The sequence below is a fragment of the Dendropsophus ebraccatus genome, chromosome 6 (genome assembly GCF_027789765.1).
Source record: "Dendropsophus ebraccatus isolate aDenEbr1 chromosome 6, aDenEbr1.pat, whole genome shotgun sequence".
NCBI lineage: Eukaryota > Metazoa > Chordata > Amphibia > Anura > Hylidae > Dendropsophus > Dendropsophus ebraccatus.
The window spans coordinates 150,558,434-150,573,356 of NC_091459.1; the positions used below are offsets into that span (position 1 = coordinate 150,558,434).

At 52.7% G+C, this 14,923-nt stretch overlaps 2 protein-coding genes across 3 annotated transcripts in view; one reads left to right on the plus strand and one right to left on the minus strand.

Moving 5' to 3' along the window:
* Positions 1 to 1,142: 1,142 nt before the first annotated feature.
* The window catches only part of GCKR (glucokinase regulator), a 79,133-nt gene continuing 65,352 nt past the window's right edge, over positions 1,143 to 14,923 (plus strand). Inside the window, exon 1 of the mRNA XM_069974357.1 lies at positions 1,143 to 1,146. The gene's annotated coding sequence lies outside the window, so the exon portion shown is untranslated. The remainder of the gene's footprint in view (positions 1,147 to 14,923) is intronic.
* Positions 1,952 to 13,961, minus strand: LOC138794543 (zinc finger protein 514-like). Of its 2 annotated transcripts, XR_011363462.1 has the most exons (7): positions 13,863 to 13,961; positions 11,605 to 11,731; positions 10,281 to 10,382; positions 10,028 to 10,204; positions 9,592 to 9,705; positions 4,573 to 5,442; positions 4,144 to 4,227 (listed from the first exon to the last, which is right to left on the minus strand). XR_011363462.1 is itself a non-coding variant. In XM_069973266.1 (6 exons), the coding sequence occupies exons 1-6, from the start codon at positions 13,887 to 13,889 to the stop codon at positions 3,461 to 3,463; spliced, it is 1,314 nt and encodes a 437-aa protein (XP_069829367.1). In that variant the 5' UTR covers positions 13,890 to 13,961; the 3' UTR covers positions 1,952 to 3,460. The 2 variants fall into 2 exon arrangements, 1 of the variants encoding a protein (XP_069829367.1); XM_069973266.1 differs by lacking the exon at positions 4,573 to 5,442 and having other exon boundaries at positions 1,952 to 4,227.

Sequence of the window (14,923 nt, forward strand, 5' to 3'; positions counted from 1 at the left end):
CTCACATGTTCTGCGTCTTTGTGGAGGTTCAACTACAGGTTATAGTTTCCAAATACAAATACAGAGAAAAAAAATAATAAATGCAATGGTTTATACTTAAAGCTATTCAGCAACATGGTAGGCATGCCATCAAGCCATCTCCACCCTTTTATTTATTTTCCTGAGTAATTTTGTGACCCCCAACTGATCCAATAGGGGTCACGTGCATTTCCCTCATGGCATGTTCGTAGCCCTGGATACCCGAACCTATGGCCTCAAAGTGGATTTCACCACTGATCAGTCAGCAGACATGGCGACAGGTACGCTTTAATGTCAATGGTAGCAAAGTTGCCTGACACCTGCAACCAATAATCCTATTAGGAAAGGATTCCTTGGGAATGTTGTGACTCTCCGACATTACGAGGGGCACCAATCTTTGTTGCACCAAAGTAACAGTCTAGCCCCAGCCTTACAGCCCTTCCACATAGGGAAGTGCTGCCATGCAATGAATTGTGGGAGGGCATAGTATCTATGAAACGTAACATTCATGATGAATAAAGTATGTGCTAATAGGCAGTTATGATTGTACAAATGATCTATGGGGCTCTCTCTGCACATGATTAGGGCCCTACTACACGGGACGATTATCGTGTGAATTATCGTTAAATTGTTTGAATTTAAAAATTAATCGTTTTGTGTAAATACCGGCAACGCTCAAACAAGAAATTGTTCATCATTCGTCTGGTGCCGACACCAAAATCATCATCAATCGTTCGCTTCTCGTTTGCTGTAACTCCACATCGTTCCTTCATTTGCTGGGATCAGATGAAGTAAACAATCGTATTAACGATCATAACTAACGACTATCGTTCTATGTAATATGGTGAATGATTTAATGTTAGCCATAGAGAATCGTTTGTGATCGTTTATCGTTAAAGCGCAACTATAATTTCAGTAGCCAAAAAATGAAATTCCTCAAATAAAAAGCCTATGTGTTACCCTTTAAAAAGTGCCCTAAACTGCGTTGATATCTTGTACGCTCGCTGAGATATCCCCAGTTGTTTGGCTCAGAGGAATAAATGAATATTTCTCCTGGCTGAGAGAAAGTGGGCGTGGCCTATCCCTCATCTCCCTGGCTGTGTCCCTCCATTCACTGAGCAGCACCTTAGCAGATGTATCACACACATTGGGATCAGATACAGCCCCAGCATACAGTAACACAATGTAAGATTAGATACAGAGCACCAGCCGATGGTATCACACACAGTTAGTTGGATTAGATACAGTCATCTGCTCTCATTACACTGTAGGATAATGTCAGCCATGGAGGTGGGGGCACCTGCTGCAGACATCTGATAGTGAATGTTCTATGTACTATGGAAGGACTACAGCTGTGTTGTGCTGGGACTTTTAGTCCTCCCCTCAGTGCCTCACCCACTCTCCCTCATGTAGTACATTGGAGTCATGGTGGCACTGGATCCACTTGTCCCTCCATCCAGCTCTTCCCCTGCGCTGCTCCTCACACACAACACCCTCAGCTCTGCTATGTGATCTCTGTGAGGGGAGGGGGAGAAGGTGCTGCTAGGAGGTGGGGGAGGGGGGGGAGGAGGTTTTGTTTGTGTGTGTGTGTCAGGGCTGTTATCTGATCCTCCTGTCACAGTCCCTACACTCAGGACGGATCTGCAGGGAGGGGGCCTGTCCAGCAGGAATGCAGAAATAAGTCAGAGCCAGAGAGAGCTATAAGGGGATAATCAGCCTTATGTATTTATAAAACTGTTCCTTTTAGGTTATTAATGTATACTGCAAAAATTCTTATCATGACCTAAGCTAACTAAAACTGAATGGTCAAAATATTTTATAGTTGCGCTTTAAGAATCGCTTCATCTAACAGACCCCTAAGTGTGACGCTGAGGTGCACATACAGGACACCATAGGACTCGAAAGGTCTCTGCTTTACAAAGAGGCAGGAACATTATGCTCATGACCACTCATGGTTTAATGTTGGACAAAAAAGTACAAAGTAACACACAGGCGCTAGCGATCCCCGTTCATCCTGAGACCCCCTGCAGACCCTCGGGAGATTGCCATGTTGTCTCACAACTGAATACATCAATGTGTGTGCTTATAAGCTAACCCGTAAAGTGCAAAACCTTCTCAAACTAGAGGAAATAGCCTACATCAATCAGGTCAAGGCCCATCAATGGACGCCCCCCCAGGGGGCCAGTGCCCTGGACCCATAGTACTTACCTTATTAGAGAACTGCTACAAGTGTCCCTACCACTTTAAAAACTTTTGACATATGAAACATTTGATTTTTCATAATGTGGGTGTTCAGATCCCCCATTCATTAGAGCAAGGAGAAGCACTTGGCTCTGCACTTCACTCCCCAGCTCACTGCAGGAGATGGGCTCCACCAACTTACAATGGAGAATGTCTTCTGCAGCAAGACAAAGGAAGCAAGCCGGGGAGACAAGCGAAAACATTTTTAAAGCGACAGTGCCGAATTAGGATGTCCATACACCTGGAATAGCTTTATTACTCCCAACTGCTTGACGGCAGCTCTGGCAGCAGCTTATCTCCCCAGATACAAAAAGGTCAGGCAGATGAAATCTAACATGCCCAATAATTCTCCTCTCCCCCGACATCGTCTGAGCGTCGAGAGGCCTCCATGCACATGTCTAACCAAAAATGGTAGATTTGGGGGTCCTATTATCTGGCTTTAAATTAATGTTGGCCAATCTCCCTACATTAACAGGCAACTCTCCCCAGATGACAGATGTCGGGGACACAAAGGATCTTTCCCGATCCTTTTAGTCCCAGAGAAGATGATCACCACCAGAGAGGTTTCTGGCAGCGGCTTTCCTGCTCATTCAGAATACACACATGCTATATCATGCAATACAGGGAGAATAAGGGTCCAAAGTGTACAGCCAGCTATAATGGATATCGAGTGCAACTGGGGAGTGGGGGCTGTCTCCTTCTAAAATCTAGGCATCCCCCATGAAATCAGCTCTCTGCTATTAACCCTCCCAAAGCCAAACATAATAGGAATAGTGGACACCCCTGATTCTTCCAGAGAAGTAGCTACGGACAATAGACGAAGCTCCTATGTATTCGTTTAGATTAGGGATGAATGATGGGACGGTGGCGAGCACAGATGGTATTGTCTTCTCCATCTCCGTTATCCATCTCCGTGCTGCTGGTTACCTACCACTTATGTCACCTATAAACACCATGGACCTCTCTAGGACCTTACATCCTTACCCTATCAGTGCCCCTTAACCTGTGGAGGTCCATTCTGCACCCAGTATCACAACGCACTCTGGGCCAGGATGTGTGGAGCATCTGCTTTATGAGAATGGCGCAATGGTGATGTCATGTGACCCATACAAAGCAACAGGGCCTTAGGTGAGTGGAGGTGATAGGGGCAATCTGACAATGACATTCAAGAGCAGAAAATGGAAAGCTCAGGCACAAGGAATCATGGGGGTGGATTGCTCCAGGCCACGTCCTCAGCTCCGGCTCCTCTCTCCACTCCCTGCAGGATGTCCTCCACCACATGGACACGACTATGCATACGTAGCTGTGACTTGTATATGAAGGTCCTGTGGCAGCGCGTGCACTGGTGGGGGCGATCTCCAGCCATGTGGGTGCGCTGGTGCCTGTTGAGATCAGAACTCTGGCTGAAGCTTTTGGGGCACATATTGCACTTGTGGGGTTTCTCGCCAGTGTGGGTTCTCCGGTGGTGGATGAGGTTAGAGCTGTGAGTGAAGGTCTTGCCACACTCTGTGCACTGGAAGGGTCTCTCGCCGGTGTGGGTGCGTTGGTGGTCCTTCAGCTGGGTGCTGCGGCTGAAGCTCTTGGGGCACTTGAGGCACTGGTAGGGTCTCTCTCCCGTGTGTGTCCGCTCATGCTCCCTCAGCTGGGTGCTGCGCAGGAAGCTCTTCTCACAGTAGGGACATTTATGTTGTTTAGTCACATCCAGACCGGTGGTCACACCTTCTCGGAATCTGTCAGTCGCCCCTGGTAGACCCCAGTCAATAGAGAAGAGTTGAGATCCCTCCTCAGGGGCCACCAGCGGCTGCGGCGGCAATACACGGCCTGGGAACGACCCCCCGAGGCGGGCGTGCTTCTCCCTCTCCTCATCAAAATACCGTAACAGGTTCCCCACCAGCGTCTCAGGGAGAGGCTGCCCTGTTTCTAAAGTCTTTCCCGGACCCGGAGAATGATGCCCGAGGCTGACGATATCTGTGAGTAGGGAGAATGAGAAATTAGATGAAACCGAAAGAAACATCACCCAGTGCAACAGAGCAGAAAGCACAGACTGCCCTAAAACATCACATGCAACTCTGCCAACACTCCAGTCACATCCATTTCCGTCAATATACAACACCCCCACTCCTAGATCATCCAGGTAACGGCCTGCACCTTGGGACAGATGTCTACAACTATGACAGCAAGAATGAGCCTGAGAACAAACTGAAAAGCAGCAGAATAGTGAGTGCAGCTCTGGATGTGACAGGAGCAGAAGATAAGTACATAAGTAATGTTTACATCCTGACTGTCATTGCAGCTACACTTTTATTTTCTCACCTCATTCAGCAAGCTACAAATTGTCTCCTCCATACCACCAGGGGGCTCCACACATGATGGCACCGAGACCATTTAACACTTCATAAGCACACACAGAGGGGGCGCTGTTTGGGGCTGCATCATCGTTTGATTTGGATAACAGGTAAGTGTCTTGTGTCCGTACAGCTGGTCATTGTAACTACACACACAGTGCCCCCAGAGGTGACGCCTGGGATCATATAGTCGCACTAATCTAAGAAAATAAAAATATTCTAAAAATAAATATACTAGACGGCTCCAGTCAGATGCACTGGTGGAGGGCGTGCTGCTGCTATCTGTCATCCATGGCACCCATGCTGGACAGCCAGTCGTCCATCCCAGCCAGCGCTGACATAGAGAAGGGGAGGGAGCTGCGGTGGATGTTGTGGGCCTTTTTGAAGCTGTCCAGCCACCCATTCGAGGCTTTGAAGTCCTGGATACCCATGTCTCGGGCAATCTGCAGAGCCTTCTCCCGGATGATGCGGCCGGATAACGTGACATCGGTGTCCCGTGTGGAGAGGAGCCACTCCCACACAGCAGAGTTCAGCCTGTCATTGGTGGTCCTCCGCCGCCGCCGGATGCGGTCTCCGCTCACATTATTCTGCAGGGCGTCCAGCAGTTCGTCCCTCCGTTTGATGATCTGCACAATCTGCGCTCTGCTGACTCCAAACTGGGCAGCCAAGGAGCCCACCGACTCGTTGTTCTCGTAGGCACAGAGGACCAGGATCTTGTCTCGTAACTTCAGCCCATTGCGTTTGTGCACAGTCGCCTTGTCACATTGAGGCTTAGGAAGTCTTCCTGTGGATGGCATTGGAGAGTGGGTCCCTCTAGGTATAGGGGGCAGAGTCGAGGCTGGAAGGGACAGGAATGAACGAGGTTACACGTCTGAGAGCCGAAGAGGAATCTGTATCCATCCACAGCTGAGGGCAAGAACCCAACACTTATATCCAGACACAAGACATCAATGGAGGGACACGGCTATGTCACCGCGGCTCTTAATAAACCAGGGACAATACTTGTGTGCTCCCAAGCACCGGCCATGTATAAGAGCGGAGAGGATGTAAATGAGCTGCACAAGTCCCATCAGGCCCAACACCATACTACAACTCTCATCATTCATGCCATCTATGCACCACACACCCAGACAACCTCACTAGCTGTGCCCACTGCTACGGCTCCATTACTCCTGACTAAATCTGATCACAAAAGCCAAAAATGGCCATACACATCATTAAGTCAATCTCAACTGAACAGGCAATTGTAGTAAATTCAGCCGACCATCTAACGTGTATGAGGGTCATTGGACGGGAGCTGAACACATGTAGATCCTGTGAAAGAAGGAGCTGTGATACAAATAACGGACTACAGCCTTTATAGAAGAGGGGAGAAATCAGGGCAGGTGGTGAACTCTGACCCTGGCCTCACTTAGGAATACAGGAACCTAACCATCCTACTCCACATCCAGCAGCCTGAGCCATTCTCTTTCTCCTACACCCACCTCCCTTCCTACCCAGGCATTAGCTCGCTCCTTTTCATAGTCCTCCTCTCATATCTAACTCTTTGCAACTTTTTCCAAACCCATATCTCACCTTATTTTGGGCCCAGTAATATTCTCTTCTTTTTGGACCAGATAATCTCCTCCCCATGCTGCTCTCAGGCCAAGCAATCTTCTCCTTTTTGTTTTAGGACTAGAAATGTCTAACTTCCTTCTTTCGCCTCCTCTCAGGCCCCGCAATCTCCAATTATTCCTCCTTTCAGGCCCAGCAATGTCCTCTTCCTTCTCTTGCTCTCAGGCCAAACAATCTCATCTTTGTGGTCCTCCTCCTCTCAGGCCTGGCAATCTTCTCTTCCTTCTCCTTTTAAGACCAGCAATTTCCCCCTCCTCAGAGGACTAGCAATCACCTTCTCCTCTCAGGCCTAAGAATCTCTTCCTCCTCATCTCAGGCCTAGCAATCACCTTCTCCTCTCAGGCCTAAGAATCTCTTCCTCCTCATCTCAGGCCTAGCAATCACCTTCTCCTCTCAGGCCTAAGAATCTCTTCCTCCTCATCTCAGGCCTAGCAATCACCTTCTCCTCTCAGGCCTAGCAATCCCCTCCTCCTCTCAGGCCTAAGAATCTCTTCCTCCTCATCTCAGGCCTAGCAATCACCTTCTCCTCTCCGGCCTAAGAATCTCCTTCTTCTCATCTCAGGCCTAGCAATCACCTTCTCCTCTCCGGCCTAAGAATCTCCTTTTCCTCATCTCAGGCCTAGCAATCACCTTCTCCTCTCAGGCCTAGCAATCACCTTCTCCTCTCAGGCCTAGCAATCACCTTCTCCTCTCAGGCCCAAAACACGACAACTTACAACCACCAGTTGGATCAACTTCTCAGCATTGGTGCAGGAACAGGGGCTCGTATTGCTGATAAAAGCCCCTCTATTGCATAAATCGAATAAAACACATCGTCCCTATCAGCTGTGGATTTTATCCGATTTCTGCAATAGTGCTGCTTTTATCAGCAAGACGAGACCCTGTTCCTGCACCAATGCTGAGAAGTTGATCCAACTGGTGGTTGTCTAAGTTGTCTTGCTTTGGGCAATCGGATGGTGAGGGATGAGGATTGTGGGATCCAGGCCTGCGGTATTTCTGTCCATCACAAACGCTCCATATAGTTGTGCCTGTTCCAGCACAATTAGATTAGTTTTAACAACTGAACCACACCTGTTTTTCATTTACTGAAGAATACTGCACCATAGTGCGCCCCTGTGGTCTGTGTGTGTTTGTCTAGAGCTTTCTCTCAGGTCCAGCAATCTCCTCCTCCTCTCAGGCCCAGTAATCTCCTCCTCCTCCTCTCAGGCCCAGTAATCTCTTCCTCCTCTCAGGCCCAGTAATCTCCTCTTCCTCCTCTCAGGCCCAGCAATCTCCTCTTCCTCCTCCTCTCAGGCCCAGAAATCTCCTCTTTCGTCTCCTCCTCTCAGGCCCAGCAATCTCCTCTTCCTCTCAGGCCCTGCAATCTATCCCACCGCCTCTCAGGCCCAGCAATCTCCTCTTCCTCCTCCTCCTTTTAGGCCCAGCAATCTCTTCCTTCTCCTCCTCTCAAGCCCAGCAATCTCCTCTTCCTCCTCCTCTCAGGCCCAGCAATCTCCTTTTCCTTTCAGGCCCTGCAATCTTCTCCTTCTCCTCCTCTCAGCCCAGTAATTTCCTCCTCCTCCTCTCAGGCCCAGTAATCTCCTCCTCCTCCTCCTCTCAAACCCAGTAAAGTCCTCTTCCTCCTCTCAGGCCCAGTAATCTCTTCCTCCTCCTCTCAGGCCCAGTAATCATCTTCTCCTCCTCCTCTCAGGCCCAGTAATCTCCTCCACCTCCTCTCAGGCCCAGCAATCTTCTCCTCCTCCTCCTCCTCCTCCTCTCAGGCCTTGTAATCTTCTCCTCCTCCTCCTCCTCTCAGGCCCAGTAATCTTCTCCTCCTCCTCTCAGGCCCAGTAATCTCCTCCACCTTCTCTCAGGCCCAGTAATCTCCTCCTCCTCCTCGCAGGCCCAGTAATCTCCTCCTCCTCAGGCCCAGTAATCTCCTCCACCTCCTCTCAGGCCCAGTAATCTCCTCCTCCTCCTCCTCAGGCCCAGTAATCTCCTCCACCTCCTCTCAGGCCCAGTAATCTCCTCCACCTCCTCTCAGGCCCAGTAATCTCCTCCACCTCCTCCTCAGGCCCAGTAATCTCCTCCACCTCCTCCTCCTCAGGCCCAGTAATCTCCTCCACCTCCTCCTCCTCAGGCCCAGTAATCTCCTCCACCTCCTCCTCAGGCCCAGTAATCTCCTCCACCTCCTCCTCCTCAGGCCCAGTAATCTCCTCCACCTCCTCTCAGGCCCAGTAATCTCCTCCTCCTCAGGCCCAGTAATCTCCTCCACCTCCTCTCAGGCCCAGTAATCTCCTCCTCCTCCTCAGGCCCAGTAATCTCCTCCACCTCCTCTCAGGCCCAGTAATCTCCTCCACCTCCTCTCAGGCCCAGTAATCTCCTCCACCTCCTCCTCAGGCCCAGCAATCTTCTCCACCTCCTCTCAGGCCCAGTAATCTCCTCCACCTCCTCCTCAGGCCCAGCAATCTTCTCCACCTCCTCTCAGGCCCAGTAATCTCCTCCTCCTCCTCCTCAGGCCCAGTAATCTCCTCCTCCTCCTCTCAGGCCCAGTAATCTCCTCCACCTCCTCCTCAGGCCCAGTAATCTCCTCCACCTCCTCCTCCTCAGGCCCAGTAATCTCCTCCACCTCCTCCTCCTCAGGCCCAGTAATCTCCTCCACCTCCTCCTCCTCAGGCCCAGTAATCTCCTCCACCTCCTCTCAGGCCCAGTAATCTCCTCCTCCTCAGGCCCAGTAATCTCCTCCACCTCCTCTCAGGCTCAGTAATCTCCTCCACCTCCTCTCAGGCCCAGTAATCTCCTCCTCCTCCTCAGGCCCAGTAATCTCCTCCACCTCCTCTCAGGCCCAGTAATCTCCTCCACCTCCTCTCAGGCCCAGTAATCTCCTCCACCTCCTCCTCAGGCCCAGCAATCTTCTCCACCTCCTCTCAGGCCCAGTAATCTCCTCCACCTCCTCCTCAGGCCCAGCAATCTTCTCCTCCTCAGGCCCAGTAATCTCCTCCTCCTCTCAGGCCCAGCAATCTTCCCCTCCTCCTCTCAGGCCCAGTAATCTCCTCCTTCTCTTCCTCTCAGGTCAAGCAATCTCCTCCTCCTCCCAGGCCCAGTAATCTTCTCCTCCTCCTCCCAGGCCCAGTGATCTCCTCCTCCTCCCAGGCCCAGTAATCTCCTCCTCCTCCTCTCAGGCCCAGTAATCTTCTCCTCCTCCTCCTCCCAGGCCCAGTAATCTTCTCCTCCTCCTCCCAGACCCAGTGATCTCCTCCTTTTCCTCTTCCCAGGCCCAGTAATCTACTAATGCTCTCCAGTAGTGTTGATACAACCATTAGTCTTTATGGTAGAGGGATCAGGGGGTCACAGCTAGAGCAGTTGTCAGTGTCGGCGACCCTCGTCTGCTTACCTTCCACTGCTGGCAATGCCCTGTCCTCCTTCGGTTGCGAGCTGGGCTCCCCAGACGTCACTCCCTCTTCTTGCTTGATCCACAAAGCTAGCTCTGGATTAAACACTGCACTGCCTGAAAAGGAAGACGAGACAAATCATGATGGCGGCCTGTAACACGAGCCCCATCTACAGATGTGTGATGTGAAGCTGCTCCCCCATCACAGTCTGGCTACCAAGGCTCTATTGTACTGATACGCTGTTAGCTCTCAGGCAGCATGACTTCTCTGCTTCCCCCAACTGGTCATGTGTCTGTACAGCTCTAGCTCTGCTGCAGTGCATACTGGGAAGTGGAGGGTTTATACACAACAATGGATATTTATCTGATGTAGAGAACAATGCATATCCCACAATGCAGTGCAGCCAATGCAGACCACCAAGTGATGGCATTCACCCACCGGACTCTTCCTCTTCTTCCTCCATTTGTGGGACGGAGGTCTGGCAGCTCTGCTCATTGGTCATGTTCTCCAGCTTCACCCGCAGTAGTATGTCAGGTTTGATGGCAGGGAGCTCGGGCACAGGGTCAGCACAGTCGGACATTTTTTTCTCTGACTTCTGGGAGTGCGGCCTCCATGCTGTGGACAGTAACAAAGATAAGTAGGTGTCCTTCACAAAGACAGGCGGCCTGGGGGTGAGGCGGGGATCACTCACTGTGCTCGGACGCGCGCTCCGTAGCGGCATCATGTGACCCGTAGTAAGGCTCCTCCGACTGCTGGATCCGCACCAGAATACCAGGATTCTCGATTTCATATCCTAGTGGGACAAGATGGGAGAGACTTCAGCTATGGCGGCCGTACCCTCATTCCTGACTCCTCCCCCATCCAATAACTAATAATGACTCCTCCCCCTCTCACCATATAACTGCTTCTGACTCCTCCCCCTCCCCCATATAACCGCTTCTGACTCCTCCCCCTCTCATCTTATAACCACTCCTGACTCCTCCCCATCATATAATAATAATAATGCTTTTATTTGCATAGCGCACACAGATTCCGCAGCACTTCACCTATCTGTATGTTTTTGTGTGTGGGAGCTGCAAGGCTATAGTGCTAACCACTGACCGTGCTGCCCTAACCTCTGCTGACTCCTCCCCTATCATATGACCACTCCTGACTCCTCCCCCTCCCATCAAATAACCACTCCTGACTCCTCCCCCTCCCACCATATAACCGCTTCTGACTCCTCCCCCTCCCATCTTATAACCACTCCTGACTCCTCCCCATCATATAATAATAATGCTTTTATTTGTAAAAGCATTGCCCTAACCACTGCTGACTCCTCCCCCATCATATGACCACTCCTGACTCCTCCCCCTCCCATCATATAACCACTCCTGACCCCTCCCCCTCCATTCTATAACCAGTACTGACTCCTCCCCCTCCATGACAAAACCATTACATCCATCCCGTCGCTGACTCCTCCCCTTCATCCCGTCGCTGACTCCTCCCCTCCATTCTATAACCTCACATACCGACCCCTCCATCCCGTCCCTGACTCCCCCCCTCCATCCCGTCCCTGACCCCCCCCTCCATCCCGTCCCTGACCCCCCCCCTCCATCCCGTCCCTGACTCCCCCCCTCCATCCCGTCCCTGACCCTCCCCTCCATCCCGTCGCTGACTCCTCCCCTCCATCCCGTCGCTGACTCCTCCCCTCCATCCCGTCGCTGACTCCTCCCCTCCATCCCGTCGCTGACTCCTCCCCTCCATCCCGTCGCTGACTCCTCCCCTCCATCCCGTCGCTGACTCCTCCCCTCCATCCCGTCGCTGACTCCTCCCCTCCATCCCGTCGCTGACTCCTCCCCTCCATCCCGTCGCTGACTCCTCCCCTCCATCCCGTCGCTGACTCCTCCCCTCCATCCCGTCGCTGACTCCTCCCCTCCATCCCGTCGCTGACTCCTCCCCTCCATCCCGTCGCTGACTCCTCCCCTCCATCCCGTCGCTGACTCCTCCCCTCCATCCCGTCGCTGACTCCTCACCTAATGCATTGAGGGCCCCGTGTATCTCTTTCATGACATTGCGGTACAGCTTCTTCTGCCACTCCGCCAGCAGCTCCCAGTCCCGTAAAGAGAAGTAGACGGCCACATCGCTGAACGTCACTGTGCCCTGAGAGGAGAGGAAACTCATCACCTGACGGTTTGAGAGATCAGTACAACACAGCGGATATGGAGTAATGTGCAAGATCAGCTACAAAATGTACGGCCGACACCAGAGGACAGCACCTCACATCCACACAACGGCCGACACCAGAGGACAGCACCTCACATCCACACAGCAGCCGACACCAGAGGACAGCACCTCACATCCACACAACGGCCAATACCAGAGGACAGCACCTCACATCCACACAGCGGCCAATACCAGAGGACAGCACCTCACATCCACACAACGGCCGACACCAGAGGACAGCACCTCACATCCACACAACGGCCGACACCAGAGGACAGCACCTCACATCCACACAATGGCCGACACCAGAGGACAGCACCTCACATCCACACAACGGCTGCCACCAGAGGACAGCACCTCACATCCCCACAACGGCCGACACCAGAGGACAGCACCTCACATCCCCACAACGGCCGCCACCAGAGGACAGCACCTCACATCCACATACCAGGACGGGGGTGGTAATGATGATGTCAGGCTGTTACTGGGGGGGGTGATGCTGTTACTGGGGGGGTGATGGTGATGTCATACTGTTACTGGGGGGGTGATGGTGATGTCATACTGTTACTGGGGGGGTGATGGTGATGTCATGCTGTTACTGGGGGGGTGATGGTGATGTCATACTGTTACTGGGGGGTGATGATGTCATACTGTTTTGGGGGGGGGGGGGGTGATTGTGATGTCATACTGTTACTGGGGGGGTGATGGTGATGTCATACTGTTACTGGGGGGGGTGATGATGTCATACTGTTACTGGGGGGGGGTGATGATGTCATACTTACTGGGGGGTGATGATGTCATGCTGTTACTGGGGGGGGTGATGTCATGCTGTCACTGGGGGGGGTGATGATGTCATACTGTTACTGGGGGGGGTGATGATGTCATACTGTTACTGGGGGGGGTGATGTCATACTGTTACTGGGGGGTGATGATGTCATGCTGTTACTGGGGGGGGGGTGATGATGTCATACTGTTACTGGGGGGTGATGATGTCATGCTGTTACTGGGGGGGGGTGATGATGTCATACTGTTACTGGGGGGTGATGATGATGTCATGCTGTTACTGGGGGGGGTGATGTCATGCTGTCACTGGGGGGGGTGATGATGTCATACTGTTACTGGGGGGGGGTGATGTCATACTGTTACTGGGGGGTGATGATGTCATGCTGTTACTGGGGGGGGGTGATGATGTCATACTGTTACTGGGGGGTGATGATGTCATGCTGTTACTGGGGGGGGGGGTGATGATGTCATACTGTTACTGGGGGGTGATGATGATGTCATGCTGTTACTGGGGGGTGATGATGATGTCATGCTGTTACTGGGGGGGATGATGTCATGCTGTTACTGGGGGGGGGGGGTGATGTCATACTGTTACTGGGGGGTGATGATGATGTCATGCTGTTACTGGGGGGTGATGATGTCATGCTGTTACTGGGGGGTGATGATGATGTCATGCTGTTACTGGGGGGGATGATGTCATACTGTTACTGGGGGGGGTGATGTCATACTGTTACTGGGGGGTGATGTCATACTGTTACTGGGGGGTGATGATGATGTCATGCTGTTACTGGGGGGGATGATGTCATACTGTTACTGGGGGGTGATGATGTCATGCTGTTACTGGGGGGGGGGTGATGTCATACTGTTACTGGGGGGTGATGATGATGTCATGCTGTTACTGGGGGGGGGGTGATGTCATACTGTTACTGGGGGGTGATGATGATGTCATGCTGTTACTGGGGGGTGATGATGATGTCATGCTGTTACTGGGGGGGATGATGTCATACTGTTACTGGGGGGGGTGATGTCATACTGTTACTGGGGGGGGTGATGTCATACTGTTACTGGGGGGTGATGATGATGTCATGCTGTTACTGGGGGGGATGATGTCATACTGTTACTGGGGGGTGATGATGTCATGCTGTTACTGGGGGGGGGTGATGATGTCATGCTGTTACTGGGGGGTGATGGTGGTGATGTCACCATTTACATCATCTCCCCTCACAAACTAGATGACCTATTCACAGCCTGTCTCCTCCCCGTATAACATGGCGGAGGGACTCACCGGGTCTCTGATCTCCTCCTCGGCCATGTCCCCGCTCCGCGCCGATCTCCCGGTACCTTTCACCGATCTCACCACCGGCTTCCGGTCCGGAGAACGCGACTTCCGGCTTGAAAAGCCCCGCTCTGCGCATGCGCCGAGTTCCCGCCGTTTAGTCAGTAGTGCGCATGCGCTGGAGTTCTCGCAAGTTGATTTAGTGCTAATGCCTCATGAATGGCTGTAATAGAGCGGGCGCGGAGAGGCGGGAGCTGCTGTAATCTGTCACTCAACACAACACGCCCTAGGGGTTAATATGAGGGATGATTGTGCCGAGATGTCCGGTGAGAGTCTGTGCAGTCCTCCCTCCGGCCGCCAGGGGGCGCTGTCTGTCCCGTCATGAGGGGAGTTGTGGTGTAGTAACAGGTGGAGGTCCAATGGTGGGATGTCACCGCCTGGCTCCGGCCTACTGCCTCACAGCTCATTGTATATCAGTGTTCCAACCGCTTCTTTATTTGCTGTGTGACCGCCAGAGACGTGCCGCGTACCTGCTGTGTGACCGCCACGGACGTGTCGTCTAATTACTGTGTGACCGCCATGGATGTGCCGTGTACCTGCTGTGTGACCGCCAGGGACGTGCCGCGTACCTGCTGTGTGACCACCACGGACGTGCCGCGTACCTGCTGTGTGACCGCCACGGACGTGCCGCGTACCTGCTGTGTGACCACCACGGACGTGCCGCGTACCTGCTGTGTGACCGCCACGGACGTGCCGCGTACCTGCTGTGTGACCGCCACGGACGCGCCGCGTACCTGCTGTGTGACCGCCACGGACGTGCCGCGTACCTGCTGTGTAACCGCCACGGACGTGCCGCGTACCTGCTGTGTGACCACCACGGACGTGCCGCGTACCTGCTGTGTGACCGCCACGGACGTGCCGCGTACCTGCTGTGTGACCACCACGGACGCGCCGTCTAACTGCTGTGTGACCACCATGGATATGTTGTGTACCTGCTGTGTGACCGCCACGGACGTGCCGCGTACCTGCTGTGTCACACAGCAGGTACGCGGCACGTCCGTGGCGGTCAC